Source organism: Hemiscyllium ocellatum, chromosome 12, assembly GCF_020745735.1.
Source record: "Hemiscyllium ocellatum isolate sHemOce1 chromosome 12, sHemOce1.pat.X.cur, whole genome shotgun sequence".
Taxonomy (NCBI): domain Eukaryota; kingdom Metazoa; phylum Chordata; class Chondrichthyes; order Orectolobiformes; family Hemiscylliidae; genus Hemiscyllium; species Hemiscyllium ocellatum.
The window spans coordinates 50956612-50982674 of NC_083412.1; the positions used below are offsets into that span (position 1 = coordinate 50956612).

The window sequence follows — 26063 nt, forward strand, 5'->3', positions numbered from 1 at the left end:
TGGCTGTAGTGTTAAAGGATTCAGCCTCTGTCTTTTAATTGTCTTTCACTTTGCCCCAAGGAATCAACTTATCTTAACATTTGTTTTCCTAGTTTTACACAAGAGATCTGTTATAAATGAGCAATAAAGACCAAAAAACAGTAGTTGAACTCCTGCCTTGTGCAAATTTGGCTGATTTAACTTGGAGTCAAGAGTGTGGTGCTGGAAAAGCACAGCAGGTCAAGCAGCATCCGAGGAGCCGAAGAATCGGCATTTTGAGCATAAGTCCTTCATTAGGAATCATCAGGAGTCAGAAAGTCCTCACTTTCTCCTCCTGATTTAACATGCAGCTGAAGCTGGACTACTATATTTGTTCTTTTGACAAAATCAACCAAGGTTTGGGATCAGAAAAGTGATGAAAGGTATTGTGGCATAACCAGTACCATATCTTCACTAATAAACTGCTCATTGATGCTCAGTTTGGTTCTGCTATGGCCAGTTGGCCACAGCCTCATTACAGCCTAAGTCCATACAGAGACAAAGGATGATCTCAACATGACTACTCTTGGCATCAAGGTTGGAGTCATTACCTAACACAATGGTTGTTAAGCACCAATCTTTTCAGTCCCAGGACATCACTGCAGAGATCCCTTTTGTTATTTTCTAGGCCCAATGATCTTTAAAGACCTTCACTTCATCATTAGGGTTAGAAATGGGGATATTTACTGGTGATTACCCAGATTTCAGCTTCAATCACTTATCAAACAATGAAGAAATTCAAACTCATAGCAGTAATACCTGAATAACATTCAAACTAATAAATTTATAATATCATTTATACAAGTGTCAGGCAATAACTGTCTCCAACAAGCGGTGACCTAGGCACCACTCCATGATGTTTAATGACGTGAACATTGCTAAAACTCCTACAATTCTGGAGACTTCCATTGATTGGAAACTTAACTTAATTACTGAAGCAAAAAACACAAGGAGGAGGATGGGTTTCTTTCCAGCCAATTACTACCGATCTAATTCTTGAAAGTTTTCCAACATCACCAGGATTCAAGTCAGCAGTGTATATGAATGCTCTCCACTTGGCTGAATGGGTGTAGTTCCAATAGCAGTCAGTAAGCACAACACCATCCAGTACAAAGCAACCCATATGACAACACCACATTCATAACAGCATAAGAACTAGGAGCAGGAGTAGGCCATCTGGCCCTTCGAGCCTGCTCTGCTATTCAGTCAGATCATGGCTGATCTTTACGTGGCCTCAGCTCCACTTACCCACCCTCTCACCATAACTGTTAATTTCTTTATTTTCAACTCCATCTGCCTTCCTAATTACTTGTTGTACCTGCAGACCAATCTTCTGTCATTCATGCACAAGTACACCCAGGTCTCTCTACACAGCAGCAAGCTGCAGTTTCTTAACTTTAAAAACATTTACTGAGGAAATCTAAACCACTTCACTGGGCAGGGAATTCCATAGGTTAACAACCCTCTGTGTGAAGACGTTCCTTCTCAATTCAATCCTAAATCTGCTCCGCATAATTTTGCGGCTATTTTGCCCTCTTCTGGTTTCACCTGCCAGTGAAAACATCCTCTCTACTTCTATCTTATCTATTCCCTTCACAATTTTATATGTTTCTATAAGATTCCCCCTTCATTCTTATAAATTGCAATGAATATAATTCCAGTCTACTCAGTCTCTCTTCATAACGCCAATCCCCTCAACTCCAGAATCTACCTAGTGATCCTCCTCCACATCCCTTCTAATGCCAGTACATCCTTTCTCAAGTAAGGAGACTAAAACTGCATGCAGTACTCTGGGTGTGGCCTCACTAGCACCTTGTACAGTTGCAACATAAACTATCTGCTTTTAAATTCAATCCCTTTAGCAATGAAGGACAAAATTCCATTTGCCTTCCTAATTACGTGTTGTACCTGCAGAGCAACCTTCTGTGATTCATGCACAAGGACAGCCAGGTCTCTCTACACAGCAGCATGCTGCAGTTTCTTACCATTCAAATAATAGTCTGTTTTACTGTTATTCCTATCAAAATAGATTACTTCACATTTATTAACATTGTACTCCATCTGCCAGACCTTTGCCCCCTCACTTGACTATCTCTTTTCCTTTGCAAAGTTTCACTGTCCTCTGCACACTTTGCTCCACTGTTCATCTTAGTGTCATCCACAAACTTCAATACACTATGCATGGTCCCCAACTCCAAATCATCTATGTAAATCGGTGGCACAGTGGTTAGCACTGCTGCCTCACAGCGCCTGAGACCCGGGTTCAATTCCCGACTCAGGCAACCGACTGTGTGGAGTTTGCACATTCTTCCCGTGTCTGCGTGGGTTTCCTCCGGGTGCTCCGGTTTCCTCCCACAGTCCAAAGATGTGCGGGTCAGGTGAATTGGCCATGCTAAATTGCCCATAGTGTTAGGTAAGGGGCAAATGTATGGGTGGGTTGCGCTTTGGCAGGTCGGTGTGGACTTGTTGGGCCGAAGGGCCTGTTTCTACACTGTAAGTAATCTAATCTAATCTAAATTGTGAGTAATTGCAGTCCCAAAACTGATCCCTGAGGTACAACACTAGTGACCGATCGCAACCAGAATAGCACTCATTTATTCCCATTCTTTGCTTCCTATTGGTTAACCAATCCTCTATCCATGCTAATACATTCCCCACAATGCCTTGCATCTTTATCTTATGCAGTATACTAGTTTGCGGCACTTTGTCGGATACCTTTTGGAAATTTAGATGCACTGCATTTACTGGGTCCCTTTTGTCCACTGTGTTCGTAATGTCTGCATAGAATTCCAAACAATTAATTAAGAGTGACCTCCCCTCATGAACCCATGCTGCATCTATCCAACAGGTCAATTTCTATCTACATGTCTTGCTATTTCTTCTTTGATAATAGATTCAAGCATTTTCCCCACTCCAGAAGTTAAGCTAACTGGTCTATAATTCCCCATCCTTTGTCTACCTCCCTTTTTAAACTGCTCCAGAGTCCAGTGAATTTTGGAAAATTACCACAAGTGAATTTGTTATTTCTCCCGATATCTCTTTTAGTACCCTGGGATGTATTCCATCAGGGCTGAGTGACCTGTCTATTTTAGCTCCATTAGCTTGCCTAACGCTACCTCTTTCATGAAGGTTTCCAGGTCCTCACCTACCTTCATCTCTGTCAATGACTGACATGTTATTAGTGTCTTCCACTATGAAGACTGACACAAAATACCTGTTCAGAGCCTCGGCTATTTTCTCATATCCCATTTCTAATCCTTCTTCTCATCCTGTAAAGACAAATGTTTACTTTAGCCACTCTTTTCTGTTTTAGATATTTATAGAAACTTTTGCTATCTGTCTTTATATTCTGAGCTAGTTTTTTCTCATAATCAATCTTACTTTTCTTTATAGCTCTTTTTGTGGCTTTCTGTTCACCTTTAAAGCCTTCCCAGGTTTCCCACTGATCTTGGCCACTTTCTCTGCCTTCTCTTCAATTTGGTAACCTCCCTTATTTCTGTAGATGCCCATGACAGATTACCTCTTTTCCTACAGTCCTTCCTTTGACTAATATATACTTTTGCAGAGCACTTTAAAAATTGTGTTGAAAATCCTCCACTGTTCATCAACTGTTCTACCATAAAGTCTTAGCATCCAGTATACCTTAGCAAACTCCTCCCTTGTCTTATTGTAGTCTCCCTTGTTTACACACAGTACCCTGGTATTGGAATTTATCTTTGCACTTTCCATGTGTATTCTAATTTTACCCATACTGTGATCGCTCCTTCCAAGAGGATCCCTAACTATGACATCGTTGATAATTCATGTCTCATTATACAGGATTCCCTCATCGCTTCCATTACATACATTTCAAGAAAACTATCCAGTATACGTTCAATGAGCTCCACCTCAAGGCTACTCTGACTGACCTGGTTTAACCAATCGACATGTAGATTAAAATCCCCCATGATAATTGCCGTACCATTTTGACAGGCATGTGTTATCTCTTTGTTTATTGCCTGCCCAGTGTGATATTGTTATTATTATTCAGTGGGCTGTAGACTACACCTATCAGTGACTTTTTCTTCTTGGAATTTCTAATTTTCACCGAAATGGATTCAACCTTGTTCTCCATAGAACATCTATCATCTCTCACCACCACCCGGGTGTCGTCCTTTAATATCAGAGTTACACCACCGCCCTTGTCTCCCTGTCTGTCCTTCCAAATATTCTGGTACCCCTGGATATTTAACTCTGAGTCGTGACCATCCTACAATCATGTCTCCGCCATAGCTACTAAATCATATTCATTTGTGATGATTTGTGCCGTTAACTCATCTACCATGTTGCAAATACTACAAGCATTCAGGTGAGGTACCCTTATGCTAGTTTTTTGTAACTTCTTTATGAATTCCAACATCTCCAATAATAGTATCTCTCAAGTTATCTTTCCTTTTATCACCTCAAATACTCCCTCAATCACCAATGCACAGTAGCAGCAGTGTCTACCATTTGCAAAATGCACAGCAGCAAGGTGTCTTTGACAGTTGCTTCCAAATTTCTGACATTTATTACCTGGAAGAATAAGGACAGCACATATATCTGAACACCACCATTAACAATTGTCACCTCAGGTTACACACCAACCAGATTTGAAAATATATTGTTCTTCCATCAAGACTGGGACAAAATCTTGGAACTCTCTCCTAACAACAGGCATCAGCAGGTTTCTGCTGAACTCAGTGAACTCAACTCAATCCAAATCAGTACAGGTTGGTTTTTTTTTTGTAATTCATTCTGGGAATGTGGACTTTGCTGGATGGGCCTGCATTTATTGCTCATCCCTCGTTACCCTCAAGAAGGTGGTGGTGAGTTGCCTTCTTGGATCACTTCAGTTCATTTGGTAAAGCAGACCTGTAATGCCATTGGGAAGGGAGTTCCAGGAATTTGATCCAGTGACATGGAAGGAACAATGATATATTTTCAAGTCATGATGATGAGTGGCTTGGAGTTGATGGTATTCCCATGTTTCAGTTGCACATGTCTTTCCAGATAGTAGTGGTCATGACTTTGGTAGGGGCTGTCTAAGGAGTCTTAGTGAATTTCTACAGGAAAAGCTTGACTGTACAAACTATAGCAGATGATGGTGCCATTTCACCACCACCTTTTTGAGGGCATTTTGGAATGAATAAGAAATAATGGGCTTGCTCTGATGCCCACATCCCATGAATGAATAGAAAAAATTCTATTCAGTGAATAGTAAAAGTGTAGGGAGAGAAACAGGATGACATTTGGTTGCAATACAGTCATAAATCCAATCTGTATTGATTTGAATCGAGTTGAGTTCACTGAGTTCAGCAGAAACCTGCCGATGCCTGTAGAACAGTGAATCAGAAGTTAGTTTTTTTTCCTTCCCCACCAGAAACCACTGACACTGTGTTACTGGGAAAAGAATTTTAAAGCTTAAAGCTTTGTAATCGTGATTTTAACTTGAAGTTCTGTAGGGATTTCAGTCCAAGCCTTTATTATCTATACAGTTTTGCTCCCACTTGTAGTGGCTGTACATGTTCTACACAAAAAAGAGTCTGATTAAATAAAGAGCTTTCATTTATATCACATCTTTCACAATCTTAGAATTTTCCAAAGCTCCTTAAGTCGAATGCAATATTTTTTGGGATAAAATAGGCAATCAATTTGCACTCATCAATTTCCAATAATCTGCAATGAAGTGAATATAATCTGTTTTAATGGTGGTTTGAGAGTTAAATATAACCCAAGGCACTAGGGAATGCTACAGCTTAACCACAGCTCATGTCTTAGATTTAAAAAAATTTACGGTTGAGCCCATGGCCGTACTTTATTTACTGTCAATAGAAATTAAGGTTGACACTTTTAAAGTACTTTTGTTATTTTGCATTTTCTTTTAATTTGTAAATATTCCTGCATCAATGCATTTATAATTTTAACAGAAGTTTCTTGCATTTCATAATTAATATTATGAGACTGTGAAAAGCATTGCAATACCTTCCAAGTAGATCCCACTCCTGGGGAGTATGCAGTTATCTCTCACTGAGAAGAAACTTGGCAGGGTTGTAGATTGATAAGAATAGATCTGCATTCCATCTCCCCACTTAGTAGAACTTATTCAATGGAAGCCTAAGACTGTAGAATCAATCTCAGAGTCTCTCTGGGATGATGTGATCATGTATTCATTAGCACATTTAAACATCTACTGGATTAATCACTTCAATTACTATAATGGTTATTGTAAGCATATTACATTGGGGCAGTATATGCACCATGTTTTGAAATTGTTCTACATTGTCCAAATGAAAACGGTTAAATGAACCAGTTACTGAACACGATTTAATTCTTTCAGTGCTGAAAGCCTTTGGCATCTTTTTGAAGTATCCTATCACTCTTTTGGATGCTGCATTCAAATTGTTCATTTTTTCTATGTTACGGATGGTAGAATATCTGTGATTTGGGTAGGAAGCACTGGTACTTTAATATCAAATTTCCTGTGCATCACAGCACCTTTCTGGACCTCAGCAAGCTTGACTATTAATGATTGTGAACCTGCCATTCTCTTATGCCATTGTTGCTAAAGCAGTTTGTTGAATCACTAAAAGAGTCAGATCTGCAGCTGAGGTTTTATTAACATTTACAGAAAACATGTTTACCTAAAATTTTGTGGCCTCTGCAAAGTTGATAACATTTTTAATACTGGTTCTAAAACCTCTTGTTCAAATTCCAGTTTTATAATACTCCCTTTAAAATTTGATAGTTATGTTGAGCTACACCTGCAGCTTAGTACAGTACAGACAAAATTGAGAAGTCTGGTACCTGCTGGCCCCTTTCAAAGTGTTTGCAATGCACTGGAACAATTAAAATGCCTGATCAAATATAAAGTGAAGGGAGACTGTGCTTTCAATTAGTTAAAAATCGCACAACACCAGGTTATAGTCCAACAGATTTATTTGGAAGTGCTAGCTTTCAGAGCATTGCTCCTTCGTCAGGTAGCTAGTGGGGCAGGATCGTAAGACACTTAATTTATAGCTATAAATTCTGTGTCCTATGATCCTGCCCCACTAGCTACCTGACGATAAGAGCACTCCGAAAGCTAGCGCTTCCAAATAAACCTGTTGGACTACAACCTGGCTTTGTGATTTTTTAACTTTGTCCACCCCAGTTCAACACCAGCACCTCCGCATCATGTCTTTCAATTCAGTTAGGTCTTTGTTCTTAAACATATGTTGCTGTTCTTGCTGCATGCTGTGACGACTCATTGCTCCTGTGATATTTTGATGTAATTGATTAGAGAAAGTGGGGAACAGTTTTGAGCCTTAATGATGGATGCTTGAAGCTGCATTGTATCTTTTTCCTGTGATCATGTGTAGTTGCTATTAAATGTACTTTAGTGAAGAAATACATTTGCAAACAAACTGTTGAATTACAGCATTGCTTATATCAAAAAATTAATTTAAAATTTAAGTACTTGAGTTAAAAGCATGCACCTATGACTGTAACTGTGAGTCGGCCTATGGGTATACTTTTCAATTTGCAGGTTCTAACAGCATACCTGTGTAAGTCAACCCGGACTCTCATGCCTGAGCTTTGATACTTGTCTACTCAGTTTAAGATTCCCAGAGTTACACATATCCAGTAGTCAGATTATCTCTGTCTGGCTGCCATAGACACATTAATATTTACAGCACAGAAGGAGGCCATTTAGCCCACCATGTGTTCGCCAGTCACAAAAAAATTTCACTACATCATTTTCCAGTGCTTGGTCCATATCCAGGGAGGCTACCGCAAAGCAAGTGATTATCTAAATGCTGGTTCAGCATTCAATGGGATCCTGGCTCAAACACCCTTTCAGGCCTTAAGTTCCAAACAGTGAAAAATGTTTTCTTCAAAACTTCTCTTAACATTCTATCTCGTGTCTAAACTCTATGCGTCTTGGTTATTTATCCTTCCCTGAATGGAAAAAATCCCTTCCTATGCACCTTATCCATGCCTCTCATATACACCTCCATAAGATGCTCTCTTGACAGAACTTGCATAATAAAGGCAGATATAATAAAGGAAAACACCAAGGAATTTTAAAATAAGTTATATAAAGAGCAAAGAAAAATTGTCCAGGGAAAGAGTAGGATCCATTATTAGTACCCTCCATAAATATTTATTTATTCAATGACCATCTTCACAATGTAAAAGGACAACATACGTATAGCCTCTAGGTGGAGGACTGTGAAATAATAGAATAAATAAATATAGACAGAAGAGGAAGTACAGACTTAAAAGTGGATAAATTCACATGTGATGTAACCAAGGCTGTTGAGAGGGAGAGGATATCAGGGGCCTTAATAGTTATTTTCAAATCCTCGCTGGTCACTTGTGAGGACTGGAGGAAAGTTATGTTGTCCCATTGCTAAAAAAAGATAAGAGATAAACTGACTGATCTGTGATTTCCTGATCCAACTTTGGTGGTGAGGAAATTATTAAAAGGAATTCTCAGGAACAGAAAATGTCTGCATTTATATATTGGGATAATCGGCATGGATTTGCTAAAGAAATGTTTTGTTTGACAAGTTTGATCAAGGCTTTTTGAGGAAATACCGGGAATACTGATGAGGATAATGCATTTGATGTTATCTGCATGGACTTAGCAAGGCTTTTGATCAAGTCACTCATGCCTGACTGGTCAAGGATGTAAGAACTCGTAGATGTCAAGGTAAAGTGACATGTTGGAGCCAAAAGTATGAGGCTGGAAGCAGAGGTAACTGCGACTAGAAGTCTGATTCTGGTGGGCTTCTGCAAGAATTGTTTCTGGGAACCTTGCTGTTTGTGATGTACATTACTGATTTGAACTTAAATGTAGGCTGTACAATCAAGTTGTTTATAGATGAAACAAAAATAATAGGGTAGCAAATAGAGAGGAGGATAGTCGTAAATTATCAGGAAGATATTGATGGACTGGTCAGATGGGAACAGCAGTGGCAAATGGAACTCAACATGGAAAAACATGATGTTATAGAGTCATAAAGACGTACAATGTGGAAACAGACCCTTCAGTGCAAAACATCCATGCTGACCAGATATCTGCGTTATTCTCGTCCCATTTGTCAGCATTTGGCCCATATCCCTCTAAATCCTTTCTATTCATATGTCCATTCAGATGCCTTTTAAATTACTTTATAATTGTACCAGCCTCCACCACTTCCTCTGACAACTCATTCCATACACTCACAACCCTCTGCATGAAAAAGTTGCCCCTTAGGTCCCTTTTATATCTTTCCCCTCTCACCCTAAACCTATACCCTTCAGTTCTGGACTCCCCACCCCATGGAAAAGACCTTGTATATTTACCCTCCCCATGTCCCTCATGATTTTATAAACCTCCATAAGGTCACCTCTCAGCTTCCAACACTCCAGGAAAAATAGCCCCAGCCTATTTCAGCCTCTCCCTATAGCCCAATAATGTACATCCAACAGCATGTTTGCCAAATTTGGTTTTACTTCTATCCATGTGGGCTCTTGCTGATTCTTTCAGGATATCATCCCTCCTCACTACTATAATTGATTCCTTCATCAAAACTGTGACCCCCACGCTGCTCCTACTTCTGTCCTCCTCTCTCTTATCTAAGTAACCTATAACCAGGAAAGTTGAGCTGCCAATCCTGATGATCTTTCAGCCAAGTTTCCATTACACACTCAAATGCATATCTATGTTCTCAGCCAGCCTGTCGTCTTCATGTGATGCTTACATTAAATATGTTTTAGAGTATAGAATCAGACAGCATGGAAACAGACCCTTTGGTCCAACCAGAATCACAAACTAGTCCTACCTGAGCTTGGGCCATATCCTTCCAAATATGTCTTCTTCATGTATTTATCCAAGCATCGTCTAAGTTTTATAACTACCTGCATCCATCACTTACTTTGGATGTTCCAATTAATCTCATAAAAATTACTTCCTTCTTATTTAAGTTATGTCTTCTCTGCATTCCAGTACCAGTCAGTGGCATTTTAATTTTGAATTCCATTTCAACTTCTCTGCACTACTTGATAGGATCGCATCCCTCTGCCAATCGCATTTAAATCTGCACCTTGCATTTGAAAAACTACCCATGAAGATGTCAGTCCTATTCCTGTTCAGATGTAACCCATCCAACGTGGGCAGGTCCCAGGACCCACTCCTCCAGAATTGGTCCCGATGCCTCAGGAATCTAGAGCAGTCTGTCTTGTACCATCTCTTCCGCCACCTATTCATTTGCGGTATCCCATTTTTATACTCATCGCTTTATGGCACCAGGTGTAATGCAGAGATTACTCCCTTTGAAGTCCTATTTTTCAACTTCCTACCCAACACCCTAAAGTCTTGTGCAGAATCTCATTTCTCTTTCTTCCTATGCTATTAATTCTAAAATAAACCATGACCAAGTATTGCCTATCCAGTGCCAAGGTTCAGAACATCTGTTCTAGGCTGGAGAGGAGTTTGAAGTTGGAAGGGGAGGATCCGGTTGTTGTGGTCCACACAAGTATGAACGAAAGTGAAAAGAGGTTCTGCTGAGGGATTGTGTGCAGCTCAGGGCAAAATAAAAAGCAAGTTCATAAATGTGATAATTTCTGGATTACTACCTGACCCATGTGCAAATTGATATAGCATAGATAGAATAGAATCCATGCAGTGTGTAAACAGGCCATTTAGCCCAACAAGTCCACACCGACCCTCCAAAGACCATTCCCCTACCCTTTTACCTGTAACCCTAAATTTCCCATGGCTGAGGCACCTAACCTATGCATCACTAAACACCATTGGCAATTTAGCATGGCCAATCCACTGAACCTGCGCATCTTTGGTCAGTGAGAGGAATCCAGAGCACCCAACTGTAACCCACGCAGACACAGGGAGAATGTGCAAACTCCACACAGTCGCCCAAGGCTGGAAATGAGCTGTGAGACAGCACTGCTAACAACTGAGCGACTGTGCTGCCCCTGTGGTAAATAAAATTGGTAGAGGTAAATATGTGGCTCAAAGATTGGTGAAGAAGAAATGGGTTCTGATTCATAAGACAATGGTGCCAATACTGGGGAAACAAAAAATTGTATCATTTGGATAAGCTTTATTTGAACAGTGCTGGAACCAGTGTTGTGGTGAATGATGTAACCAGCGTTACGTAGAGGCCGTTAAACTAATGAGTTGGGGAGGGGTTGAGGAGTGGGAAGGATGGAGAAAGTTCAATTGGAATGAAATTTTAAAAATATCAAAGAGAAAGGAGAGCAGAAGTGCAAAGTAGTGAAGAGGTGAATGATAATCAAGGCGTAAAAAATATACTCGAGTGTGGTGCTGGAAAAGCAGGTCAGGCAACATCCCCTGCATGCTCCTTTACCTACTGTGCTTTTCCAGCACACACACTCGACTCTGATCTCCAGCATCTGCAATCCTCACTTTCTCTTAGTTGAAAAACTTTTCAGAAGACTGCAGCAGAAATTGGAACAAGAGAAGGTAATATTGGTGAAAGCTTAATGATCTTTATCTGAATACATGCAGCATTTGTAGCAAGATAGATGAGTTGAGGGCACAAATAGAAGTAAATGAAGATGACTTAACAGCAATTACAGAGACATAGTTATATAGTGACCCAAGTCTGGGAATTCAACGTTATTCAATGTTTCAGAAGAACAAGGAAAAGGAAAAACTACGTGGTGTAACTTTCGTAATAAGGAAAGATTTCATTACAGTGTTGAGTAGTGGTATAGGTGCAATAGACCACAATGTGAAATCAGCTTGGTTGGAAGTAAGGAATATCAAGGGAAAGAAATCATATGGGATTTTGTTTTTACTTTCTTGTGGGACGTTGATGTGGCTGGCTGATCAGCATTTATTGTCCGTCCCTAGCTGCCCTTGAGAAGATACTGATGAGCTGCCTTCTTGATTCAACTGAGTGGCTTGCTGGGCCATTTCAGAGGGCAGTTGAGAGTCATCCAAATTGTTGTTGGTCTGGAGTCACAAGTAGACCAGACCAGGTGAGTTCTTTACCTGAAGGACATTAGTGAACCAGGTGGGTTTTTCAGATAATTAGCAATGATCTCATGGACATAATTACAGTTTAATTCCAGATATTCTATTGAATTCAAGATCTCCATCTGCCAAGTGGGATTGTACCCAAGTCCCCAGAACATTACCTGAGTTTCTGGATTAATAGCCTACCGATAAAACTACTAGGCTATAATTTCCCCAAACAGTTGCCTGACTGAAAGGGAAAGAATATATCCGGGAATGATTAAGGCATGTAAGTAGGACACTACATTTGTCATGGGTGATTTTAGCCTGCATATTGACTGGTCCAATCAGAGAGACAAGAACAACATGAAAAATGAATTACTAGAAGGCATCAAGGATTGTTTCTCAGAGCAATACATTGCAGAGCATACCCAAAACAGACTATTTTTGACCGAATATTATGCAATGAAGTTGGATTGATAAGTGATCTTGTAGTTATTGTGGGCGGCACTGTGGCACAGTGGTTAGCACTGCTGCCTCACAGCGCCAGAGACCCAGGTTCAATTCCCGCCTCAGTCGACTGACTGTGTGGAGTTTGCGCGTGTCTGCGTGGGTTTCCTCCGGGTGCTCTGGTTTCCTCCCACAGTCCAAAGATGTGTGGGTCAGGTGAATTGGCCACGCTAAATTGCCTGTAGTGTTAGGTAAGGGGTAAATGTAGGGGTATGGGTGGGTTGCGCTTCGGCGGGTCAGTGTGGGCTTGTTGGGCTGAAGGACCTGTTTCCACACTGTAAGTAATCTAATCTTAAGGATCCTGCTGAGGATAGTAATTCCTTGATTGGCAAGAAATATAAAAACAAACAATGAAAGGTTCTGTGGCGATATTGAAAGAAAAAGAGTAGCTGAAGTAAAGGTTTGGACTCTTCGAGGATGCAACTACAGAATTAATAGCAGGGCACAGGGAAAGGCAAGTAATTTAAGCCAATATTTTGCATTGTCTTCATGGTGGAGAACACTATAAACATCTGAAAGACAAACAGAAAGCAAGTGTAAATGGGAAGAAAGTAAATTGTCACAGTTTCTATCATGAGGCTCAAAGTATTTGACAAACTATAGGAAATGAAGGTAGATAAACATCCAGGACCTGGTGGTCTGCATCCAAGCGGTTTAAAGGAAATGGCAGCAAAGGTGGTGGAGACATTGGTCAAAATATTTCAGAAGGGTTCCAGCAAATTGTGACATCCCGTTCAAGAAAGGAAGCAGATAGAAATCAAGTTAGCCTAGCATCTATCATTCAGAAAATGCTAGCGTTCATGTTAAAGAAGAAACAGCAAACCATTTAGGAAAGGTTAATGTGATCAGAGTCAATATGGTTTTGTGAAGGGAAATTCATGTTTAACAGATTCACTAGAGTTATCTAAGGATATACCATGCAGGGTTATTAAGGGGGAATAGGTAGATGTGGTACATTTGGATTTCCATAAGGCAAAAAAAAGGATATTGCAAAAGATAGAAGCTCATAGTATATGGGGTAATGTATTAGCATGGATTGAGGATTAATTAACATATAGAAGAGAGAGAGTCAGGATGAATGGATCACTTTAAGTTTGGAAAGATATAACTAGTGGAGTGCCACAAGGATCAGACCTAAAACCTCAATTCGTTACAATGCATATTGATGATTTGGTGGAGGGGGCAGAATGTAATGTATCCAAACTTGTTGATCTTGCAGAAGAGGAGGGAGAACATGTGCTGAGTACACAAATAACCTGCAAGGGGATAAAGACAGATTGAATGAATGGATAAAAAGAAACTTGGCAGACAGAGTTTGTTGTAGAAAAATGTGAGGCTATGAAGGAAGATTCAAAACCAGATTATTGTTTCAACGGTGGTAGACTCCAGGAAATGCACAGCACAGAAGGAGCTGGGTGTTGTTCTAGCACATGAACACAGATGTAGCAAGTAAAGCAAATAGTTTTTTTGGTATCTATCACTGGAGGATCAAGTTTAACAGTAGGGAAGTCATGGCACAACTTTACATGATATTGATGAAGCCAAACCTGGACTACAGTGTAGCTTTTGTCTGTATATTTAAAGAAAGGGTGTACTGGTATTGGTGGCAGTTCAAAAAGATTCAAAAGGCAATGGTTGATTTCTGGGATATATTGTCCATCCCTAACTGCCTGTGAGAAGATACTGATGAGTCTGTCTTCTTGATACAACTGAGTAGCTTGCTGGGCCATTTCAGAGGGCAGTTGACTCATTAATAATGTTGAAATGGGTTAGGTCTTTATTCATTGGAGTTTAAAAGAATGAGGAGTGATCTTATTGAAGCATCCAAGATTTGAAGGGCTTGACAGGGTAGCTGTTGAGGAGATATTTCCACTAGTAAGGAAATTTCAAGCAAGTGGAAATATTTACAGAGTCACAGGATAATTCTTTAAAATAGAGATGCAAAAAGATTTATTCTGCTAGAGGGTAGCAAATATCAGAAATTTTTTATCCCATTGAATTGTAGGATCTTAATCATTGGAAATATTTAAAAAGGAGGGAGGTAGATCTTTGAACTGTCAGGAAATTGAGGACTGATGAGCTGGCATGAAAGAGGAGTTGAGGCCTAGAGTAGATTAACCATGGTCTCTTTGTAAGGCAAAACAGACTCCAGGTGCTGAATTTTGACCTCCTACTTCTACTTTGTAAGCTCTTATATTCTCATGTTCTTTCCATACAAGCTCCACTATAAGGCTTCTCTCAACAAGACTTCCCAAACCTGATCTCTGATTAGTATCATTTAAATTCAAACATATTTCTGGCAGAAAAGCAAAGATCCTTACCATAAGAATCTTGTGTAGGTTGTGTGACCAGTGATTCATGAAAGAATCAGTTGAGAAATACAATTCACCAATGTAAGTAGCATGATATTCAGAACACCCTGCATTGAGATTAAGAAGGATGAACAAGATCAGAAATATATGCAAGGTTAGTTTGTAAATTCTAGTGAGCACATCTCACCAAAAGCACAAAAGTGTTGTAACTATATTATCAGTGTTAATACAGCTGAAAGAAATCTTCACTTGATGAAATATTTGAAAATCATTAAGTCACCAGAGCTAAATATTAAACATCCTATAGTTTTTCCATGAATTTAAAATTCTGAAATTCTGCCTGATTGATTGTTAATTTTGCAATTGAAATTAAATCCCAAAAAAGACCATGTAACCCATGAAATCCACATTCACTCTTTGCTAGACTAAACAAAACGAATGATGCTACTCTGCTCTTTTGTTCTTTTGCATCAAATATTTACCATTTCCCTTGCTTTGTTTCAAATGTAATCCTCCAAGGACTCATTCTCCACAGAGGTGTATTTTGTTATATTTTCGGAATTTGATATTCAGTATGAATGCAGCTGGTGAAACATATTTCCCAAAGTAATCATGTTCCTGTTTACTTATGCAACATATTGCACATATGTTCATTTCAAGATCAAATGCCATGTGGGCTCTGACTAAAATGAATCATTGCTAATTAATTTAGAACTAGGTCTTGTTGCCTATAAATTAGAGAAGAACTAATGTATGTTTAACAGTATCTATCTGAGCTTGTCATTTGTCTTGTGTTGGGCTGAATAGCCTGATGTTTCACTGGGTTTATCAAACATAAAGCAAGTGTCAAAAGGTTAATTTCAAGTTAAGCCTAAAACATGCACTGATTCAGTGGAGCATGTTTTCTGCCTGCTCATTAGTACCCAATGAGGCTGCAGCCATTTGAGATCTGTGCCATATTTGTATGCCTTAACAGATACTCATCATTTCTGGGAAGATAAGAAATCCACCAATTCCCACATAGATTCAACCACCAAATTGGAGGAGAGTTATTTGAAAAGAGGGGGAGATTTAACTTGGCCAGAGATTTTTTGGAATCTTTTAGCTGTAGAAAACTTGTAAAGTGTGTGCATGTGTGTGTGTCCCCGAGAAGCTGTCCCATAGCCATCTGAGACAGAGCTGCATGAAGCCTCAGCTCCATTGTACATGACTAGTCCAGGCAGCCATTTAGATGTTGCACCATATATTGGGCTGCAGTCAAAATGCGTCTGTGCAGTGTAGTGGGGATTTGCAACAATGGCTGTTGGGAGGACACATTCCATGCAATACACTCAGCATCTATGAAGAGAAATAAAAGTTAACTTTGTGGATCCAGGTAACCTTCTTCAGAATATGGTATCTGAGGTTCAGTGCCAATGTGATGTCAGATATGTGGGCTGTGTGTCCCAAAGACTGGTGAATCATAACAAGCAGCATGTCTTTTCAACTGTTCATAATAAGCAAGGTACTGACCATACCCAAAAGCCCATGTTTGCAAAACCTGAAACACCATGTCTAACATTAGACATGTTTCAGCAGTTGGACAATATCTGCTTGTTAATCCTGAATGTGTGCGGAATTATGCTAACAGCTGATTTAGGGTTAAGAGTCTAGCTATCAGTCAGTCATATTCACTCTGAAGGGGGGAGTATTCTTTCATACTGATGACTTTGCCTTGCAGACAGTGGACAGATGTTGGGGAGTTAGAAGATGAGTTACTGACTTGCTCTTGTAGCCACAGTTCTTATATGTCTGGTCAAGTTCAGTTTCTGTTCTCCCAGTACTTTACTAATGAGGAATTCAATGCTATCAGTGCCATTGGATTTCAAAGACTGATAATCAGATTCTCCCCTGTTTGAGTTGAACATTACCTGGCATCATTAATAATTGGTTGTTTTGACTTCTCTCTCTCTCCTCAATTTAGGATGGCACTGGAATGTCACAGATCTATGTCTGCCATACATCAGTTTATAAAAACTGCAACAGAAGTTTCTATGATTGAAAATTTGCGCTGGCAACTGGCAATGATCAACTCACTTTTCTTATGTATCTACTGACAAGTACTTCACAATCAAGTAACAGCAAAGCTAAAAGCAGTGGGATACTTTTGACATATAGAGAAAGTCAGGACTGCAGATGCTGGAGATCAGACTTGAGAGTGTGGTGCTGGTAAAGCACAATAGGCTCAGGCAGCATCCGAGGAGCAGGAGAATCGACATTTCTGGCATAAACCCTTCATCAGGAATGGCTGAGGACTAAACCATTCCTGATAAAGGGCTTATGCCCGAAACATCAATTCACTTACTCCTTGGATGCTGCCTGACCTGCTGTGCTTTTGCAGCATCACATTCTCGACCCTATTTCTGACATATGATGTACCTTTAAATATAGAGAAATTTGAAACCATCCATAAGTAGCACAATATCCATTAACATGGAGATAGCGAAGTCTGATGAATTGGTAATTATATAACTATTATCTTGATGTTGTTCCTCAATTAGGTGATAGCAACCAACATCCACAATAAACAAAGGCCTGTTTCTTGAGATAATGCCACTTTGCTACAAGTAATCTATATTGTAGATTTGTGTCTCTTGTGCTGCGTGCTGGACTTTATTAAACACCATCAGTCACTTCTGTTTGCTTTTGTATTCATCTGTAGTATTTCTAGTGAAAGAGCCTTTCACACAGCAAGCAATCCATCCTATTACATTCACAGATCACCATGATACTGTTGTCCTCCAGACATTTCTAACATGCTTCTTCAATTTCTGAGCTGCTTTGATAACTATTGAAGTTGATATGTATTCTCCAAAGTTTGAAGATTGCTTGGTATATATTTCACGGCTTTCATTCTCCTGTCTTTGTGAAGGTGCCGTTGGTATATTAAAGCAAAAATGAAATCTGAAGAAAAGAGGAGAACACATTTTCAAAATGGACATGGTAAGTAGAATCTAACCAAGGCTGACTAAATTGTGGTAAAATGGGATAGAGTCTGACTTTTAAGTTACTGTTAATTCATTCTTATGTCAAATTACTTTCTGCACAATTTAGTTGAATGTTTTCCAGGAAATGAAATTTGCATGCAGCAGAATAATTGGCAAAGCTTATCCTATTTAGTGGTCAGCAATACAACTAGGGCATTATAACTGAATTCAAAGAAAGCTTCCCTGGGAGATCTAGTGAGGTTGCAAGAATTTCTAACTTTCTCAACAAATAATTGCTAATCGGTTAAAGCTGAATTTTCTAATCTATAGATTACAGGGCTGAGGGACAGAGAAAATAGATTAGATTTGCATTGGGATGACTTCCAAATGTTTTCCTGCTGTTTCTCATGCATGAGATGATTGCTTGAGTCACAGAAATGACCAGCCAGTTAATAGAGTTGTACAGCATCAAAACAGACTCTTCAGTCCAACCAGTCCATGCTGACCATAATCCCAAACTAAAGTAGCCCTTGCACTGAGCACATTTTTCTCCAAACATTTCTAGGTGATACTTACCTAAGTGTCTTTTAAACATTGCGACTGTACCCCCATCCATCACTTCCTCTGAAAGTTCATTCCTCTAGCCTTACAAATTAAGTTGATTATGAACCCAGTTCGATCAGATTTCTCAGGAGTGCTGATGTTTTGCTACTGGCAGAATGAGTCCTCAGCTACATCTGGACTATGGCAATGGCGGTGACAGGCTGGAGGACATCCCCAAAGTCCGGGACTCCATCCCCCAAAGAGTGTGTCTAGCCAGGAAAGGCTATACATGTAGCTCAAAGTGTGTCTCCAGGGTGATGTCCTCTTTGCTGCGAGGTGCCTATTAGCTTGAACCCTTAGAATTTGTCATTTGAATGCACACCTCCAAGGCTACCTCCATGTTGAGGCACTATTCTCAATCCCTGACCCACTTCAGCCATGCCATCCTTTCCCTGTTAGGCATCAATATCTCCAGAGCTGCTGTGGCTCTGATTGGATGAATAGTATCAGGAGTTTATCCCCAGCTTTAATAGGGTGATGATCATAGAGTCATAGAGAAGAACAGCACAGAAACAGACCCTTCGGTCCAACTCGTCCATGCTGACCAGATATCCTAACCTAGAGTAATCCCATTTGCCAGCACTTAGCCCATATCCCTCTCACCCCTTCCTATTCATATGCCCATCCTGATGCCTTTTAAATGCTGCAATTGTACCAGTCTCCACCACTTCCTCCAGCAGCTCATTCCATATGCCCACCACCTTCTGCGTGACAAAGTTGCCCCTTAGGTCCCTTTTATACCTTTCCCCTCTCACCCTAAACCTATGCCCTCTAGTTTTGGACTTACCCATCCCATGGAAAATACTTTGTCTATTTACCCTATCCATGTCCCTCATGATTTTATGAACCTCTATAAGATCACCCCCACCAGCCTGCAAAACTCCAGGGAAAACAGCCCCAGCCTATTCAGCCTCTCCACTCAAAACCTCCAACCCTGACAACATCCTTGTAAATGAATGATGCCACGTCAAGGACGATTGTATTGTTAGGAATCGAAAGCCAGGAGAAAATCCAGTTCATGGTTCAATGTCGATGCCTAGCATGCAGCTCTAGCGATGTCACCAAGTGGTCCGAGCAACCAATCATATTAAAGAAGTCTCACAAACAGCCATGAAGTATAGAAAAATCTTAATAACTTCATACTTTGTAGTTAAACTGTCTGGTTTTTTAAAAAAAAGGTGGGAAAACTTTTAGAAATGATAATCAAAAACAAAAGTAACAATCATTTGGACAAATATGGAGTAAGGAAAGTCAGCAAAGATTCACAAAATGGTAACAGGGATGAGGGTCTTGGATTTTCTGAATAGACTAAAGTAACTTAGGTTGTTCTTAGAGAAAGGAAGTTGGGACATAGATTTAACAGAAATGTTCCCAGTGGTGGAAATTTGCTGAATTGTTCTTGCAGAAAGACAGTATGGACTCATACTAGGAGAAATTCTCTCCTTCTGGGCTGTAACATCCAAAGATTCTCTCTGTAATGATGGTTAACAACCCCTCATGGATATTAATGTGCAAGTGTGAGGAAAGGTGAGGAGTCAGGCCAACCTCAGCAGTGCAAAGATTGAACGTCCTAACCAGGGCGAGTTAATCAACCTCGCCCTCATTCGCCACCCTACCTCCCATTGAAAGAGAAATGCAGAATCAATGGATAGAATCTTCATGGGCATTGGTGAGAATGTAGGTGTACAATAGAGTGACATCAATAGTAATGGAAGTTTCAAAATAGAGAGCAAAAAGTCTCTTTCTCCTACTAAGTGTTCAATGATAGGATGAAAATCTTGCCAGTGAGTAGTGGGAGGCCTATTTGCATGGATCAGCCTGTAATTATTACCAAAGCTCACCTCATGAAAATGCAGTTTTTCATTTTCCCACCCATCAGATATACAAAAAACAGCAACAATTCCCCATACTCCCAACCATCAGGTAAAAACTAGACAGTGACAATTCCTCATTCCTTCCCCTTCACCCCAGAATCTTTGGCTCCAATCTCTGTTCTTCAGCTCAATTCTAATACCACTTAAGTCAGCATTCTCCCAGTTAAATGTTTGTATTCTAAATTATTTATTGTCCATTTCCATCATCATCCTAAAACTATCTGACACCACGATCAGTTTCGTAAAGTTTCACCTTGGCACTTCATCTACTTGGGCCACCTCATTCCAAAAAACAGTCAAGCATGGTCTCTTTTCTCAAGGGACTGGTCACATACAGCGACCAAACCTTTTCTAAATGGACCTAGGAACTTGTCCTCTCTTCGTGCCTTTTAAGTGACCTGTCTGCAATCTGAGCAATCACTTGAAAGAAGACCATAGTCTGTCACTTAATCCACAATAGTCTAGAACAATGGATACCAATGATCATGAAAGTCAGAGTGTTAGCATTACATCGTCAGATACAGTGGGACATATAAAGGTTGTGAGATATGAATAAACAGTTTGCTACTTGTGTTCGCATGACAATGTTGAAATATTTTGCCTTCAAGCTTATTTTGTCTCAAAACTTTTTTGCAAGTCCATTAATTCATACTATAGTGATGGGACAGGTTGTTTGACTCTCCTTTTTACAAAAAGTTGGTTTTTTTTATATTAATTACAGTAAAGACCAAAGCTGCTGAAGAAGGGATTATTTCATGACTTATTTACTGAGATGTCTCGTCAAGCTAAAGTATTGTATAAAGTTATAAATAATTGAAATAATTGTTCAGATGGATGAAAAGATAGATTAGAATTTCTTGCAGGTAGCATCTGGAGCCAGCGTGGTTGGACCTCTGCCAGTATAGGGAAGAAACACTAGTAGGGTTTTTCATTTTCTACCTCCTATTGGTAATCAGTTATACTGGTTTAATAATAATGCTACTACATATGCTTGGGAGAAAGCCTCAGTCCAAAAGATGTTGATAAGAAGAACAAAAGCAAAACAGCTTACTTCATTATTGCTTTTCATTTGTTTATTTCAAGTTTTAATGCTATTGTCACAACTGGAACTCAAACAAGATCAGTTTTAAGCTATTTAATTCTCTTGCAGTTGGTATTTCCCATTCGTTATGCAGCTTTAATATCAGCAATCTCAGTCCCCAGTGTTTGTGTACTACTCAACTACATACATCACACCCATTAAAAAGGCAAAGCAGTTATAGGTGATTAATTCATCCAGCTGTCCCAAGAATTGTTCTCAAAGAGGACAAACATCACAGTATGTAATTTGAAACTCAGATGTTGTTGTTGAGTTAACACTAGTTCGCATGGAAAAGATGTTTGGTGGGGAAAGAACCTTGCTCACATTGAGAAAAAGTGTTTTGTTATACAAAAAACAAAACTGTATTCCCTTAATCAAATGAAAAGTATAAATGAACCATTTCACTGTGTTCATATCATCAACCTTTACGATCTTGAGCAAAAGTACAATGAATTATTAATTTTAATTGGTGCATTTCCAAAGGAGGACCGACCCAACACAAAAGCATTCATCATTAGGACTCTGTGCTGTAGGAGTGTCACATCAAGTTGAGTTTGCATTTAGCACACACAAATTTTTACTGAACTAAAATGTGCAGTTGACAACTTATAACTTTTTACTGAGGTTTCACTCCAAAAATCTTATCTTTTAGCAGTTGTGGCATTTTTTAAATGAAACCTTTGATGAACACGCTTGTTAAAATTTCAACAAGTAGCAAACCTTACTAGTATGGATTCTGAATATGGGGGAAGACATTTTCAGGGCTGTCCTGATCATCGGCCTGAAATATAAGATAAATAGCCATTTCTCACTATTTCTGTTGTGCATTCAGATAATCTGCTGCTGTTCCCGTGAGCAACCAAGGGAGCCGTTGCAGCTTACAGCTGCATATGGTTTGCTGCATATTGTTCTGATAGTGGCAGTGGGCATGAGACAAATTAATATCAAAGTGCCGCAGTTGTGTTTCATACTCCTAATAGTAACACTCCATCATTGTACAAGAATCCCGAATGCAGCAGGCTAAATAATATAAAAAGAAAGCAAGGCTGCCGAGTTAATTATATCACAGCAATTACTTCATCATCAGTGATTTCTAATCAGTGAACAACTGCTTCCATTGTAATTTGCAGAATAAATCTGCTGAACCTTCAGCCCCACATGGAGAAGCAGAATCCCATTGCATAGACTTTTACAGTGCACATTTTCTTTTACCAATTTCTAAGATACTTGTTGGTTCTGTGATTAAATACTTAGAGAAAAGCCAATACCGCATAAATACAGTCTGCTAGTAAGTTGAAAGAGGATTTCTGCATCACGCTGGGTCTGTTTCGTTCTCACTAAACATTAAATTCTATTTTAATTCTTTCCAGTCAGATTTCCGGAGATAAGAACGTACATTGATCCTGATACTTATGAAGACCCATCTCAAGCTGTGCATGAATTTGCGAAAGAAATAGATCCCTCCAGAATTCGCATAGAGAGAGTAATTGGAGCAGGTAAAAAGTCATAGACAATACCAAAGAATCCATCCTGCTGATAATAGAATTGTTTAAGTTTGACTTGTCTCTTAAAAGTTGAAACCTTTTGGGGCATTATTTCTTCAACCAATCCTTCCAAGCCATTTTGCTTAGCAGTGATTAGTTTGACCAAGTAAGGTCTTTGAGAGTACACTGTGGGAATAATTGGTTCAAGCCATTAACCTGTTCAGTAAAAATTGCCTTCTCAGCTATTTTAGTGCGTATATTGACCAATTTTCTACTCAGTATCTGAACCTGTTGGTCCATGGTTTCACTTTTCAGTGTCATGTTTTTTGTGGACATTTGATGAGTTTATATCGATTGCCAGGTTTTCCATTTTACAAAAGTGAAATAGTTAGAGACAATGTAACAACTGCTCCTTGATATTCAAGAGTGTTACCATCACAGAATCTGTCGCTGTCAACGTCCTGCCAGTTACCATTGTGCAGAAACTAAACTAGACTCACTGTATAAATGCAATGACAATAAGAGCAGGTCAGAGGCTAGGAATCCTGCAGCGAGTAATTCACCTCCTGACTCCCCAAAGCCTGTCCACCATTTACAAGACACAAGTCAGAAAGGTGATGAAATACTCCTCACTTGCCTGGGAGAGTGAAGCTTCATCAACACTCAAGAAGCCTAATGTCATCCAGGACAATGCTCCTGCGTGATTGGCACTACATGTATAAATATTCAGTCGCTCCAAACCTGACACTCAGTAGCAGCAATGCGTACCATCTACAAGATGCATTGCAGAAATTCACTCCTAAGATTCTTAGATATCACCTTCCAAACCCACAAAAACTACCATCCAGAAGGATAAGGACAGCAGATACATGGGAACACCACCACCTGCAGATTCCACTCCAAACCAGACTTCATCAAGAAATAACTTATTTTGTAATGATTTTTACAAATTCTTCCCAATTTGTAAACCTGGCCTATTAACTCTTAATGTTTACTTACATGTATGCTATTGATGAAAGTGTGTATTAAGTTCAAAGTGCAGTAAAGCAGCAGTTGCCCTAATACTTTAAAACTGAAACTGTAACCTTTGCTGCCTTAAAATGCTATATCATGCATTCATAAACACAGTCTTACATCTGCTCAGCAAATATATATGGGATTTCAAGATATTCTCAGTTCAGGATGAAATTTGCTTTGTTGCTTAATGATCCATTGGTGTGTATTATTAGATCCAGTATAGAACACAATGTATAAAATAACTAGTTTTGCAAAATAGACATTAAATTTGATTTGAAATTGCAGTTTATTGGAAGCCATTGATTGTTTACAAAATGCAAGATAAACTATGCAAAGGCACATGATGAAATCAGTTTTCTAGAAGCTAGGATGCAGATATGTTTTTTTTAAAAAGTGTCAACACCAAATGTGAGAATAATTGACGAGCATTATACCTTGTCAAAATTAATCTTTGTTGTTGCAAATTAATTGTCAGTTGGTTAATTCTATTTTAATTTAATAAAATAATGTGTTAATTTATACAGACATTGTAATCGGATCCAATTGAAATCTGAAATACTTTCAAATTAAACATTTTCTAAGCCATACAAATATATGCCAGCTGCAGTCTACAGCATCTGTTAATATTTTATCTGACGCATTAAATTCTTGGTCCCAAATTTATTGAATGTGGTGGGTATGATGTGCATGTGATATGCCAGGGAGAGGCTTAGATACCATGCAAACTCAAGGACAAGTTCTGCTGTGAAATACTTTTCCCAGGGTCATCAAAGATTCACAGATTTCACACCATGTTGAATTTGTTTTTTTGCGCCAGGTATGCTCATAATTTTAAAATAAAATCTGGATTGGGATTTTATTTTTTGTCACTCTCATTTCTGTTTCAGACTTAACCAGATGTTACATTTTGAAACTAGAATTATTATCGGTGCAATGATTATATCAGTATTCAGGGAGATTCATACGAATTCCTCAATTAGTTACTTGAATCAAGTAGCTAAATGTTAAGAGGATGCTCTGGTTTAGTTTTAAGGCTGTACTCAACTCAACAGAAACCCACAAGGAATTGACAATAGTTTGAATGAGGCAAGTCAGGTACCTCAGCTCCCTCCTGCTCTTTAAACAGGCAGTATGGTCTGGAAAACCTTTATTACAAGTGCAGACCAGGTCCAATTACATAGGAGGAAACTATGAGTCAACAGAGACATAACAAGTAAGTTTAGCAAGTTACATTTTAAAATTCTTCACAGGCAAAAGTGATAGAATTGATCCTCCAGAGCGCAGAAGAATGTCCCTTGCTGTTGTTACCACCACAATCTTCCAATCCCTGCCCCTGCCACGTCTGCTCCTAGTTACCTCCAGGGTGTCATCAAATCTAAAGGGAGGCCCCTGATTTTCATTTTATGACCAAGGACTGCACACTCAAATGCCTTGCTGCTGCCTCCTACCACTGGACCCGTCTGCCAGCCAAGAAATGAATCTGTGAAAAAAGGAAAATCTGTGAATCTTTGATGACCCTGGGAAAAGTATTTCACAGAAGAACTCTTCCTTGAGTTTGCATGGTATCTAAGCCTCTCCCTGGCATATCACAAGCTTTGGGCTCATGCACATCATACCCACCACATTCAATCAATTTGGGACCAAGAATTTAATATGTCAGATAAAATATTGGCCAGCTTCAAATGAATGTGTTAAACTACTCCATGTTTTCTCAATCAAAAGCCAGCATAGTACCATTACCTTTATGCTTGGTGTTCATTTTATGAATTGTTTGTGCAAAGGTTTTCGTATTTTCATTGCCTGATCACAAATTAGTCAAAAAAATTAGAGCACATCATTTCTCCTGCCACTTGAAAAATGATAACAGACTTCATTATGAAATGAATTCCTTAGATAAAGTAGCATTGATGGATGTTTATAATAAGAAATGTTATTGCTGGAAACCATTAGAGGTTTATCATAAATTAATAATCTGGACAACATGATTGTGCAATACAGCATACTTATTCAATTGTGCAAGATGGACTGGTTGTATTATGCTTGAAAGAAGGTTTCTTTGAACTTGTTTAAAATAGTCCATGTCTTTATCACTCTTGCCTCATCAAGGTGTCTAACAAACCAGCGCCACATACTTCATGCCACTGGTTATCCTCCCAATATCTGCCCGTTTTTTCCAAAAACCCCTGACCTGATTGAGATGTCAACTTAT

At 39.2% G+C, this 26063-nt stretch overlaps 1 protein-coding gene across 3 annotated transcripts in view; it reads left to right on the forward strand.

The window, feature by feature from the left end:
* epha6 (eph receptor A6) overlaps positions 1-26063 on the forward strand; it is a 695738-nt gene that overhangs the window by 595898 nt on the left and 73777 nt on the right. For all 3 annotated transcript variants that reach the window (XM_060833528.1, XM_060833529.1, XM_060833530.1), the window contains 2 exons: positions 17741-17811; positions 22724-22849. In XM_060833528.1, the coding sequence (XP_060689511.1) occupies positions 17741-17811; positions 22724-22849 (197 nt within the window). The remainder of the gene's footprint in view (positions 1-17740; positions 17812-22723; positions 22850-26063) is intronic.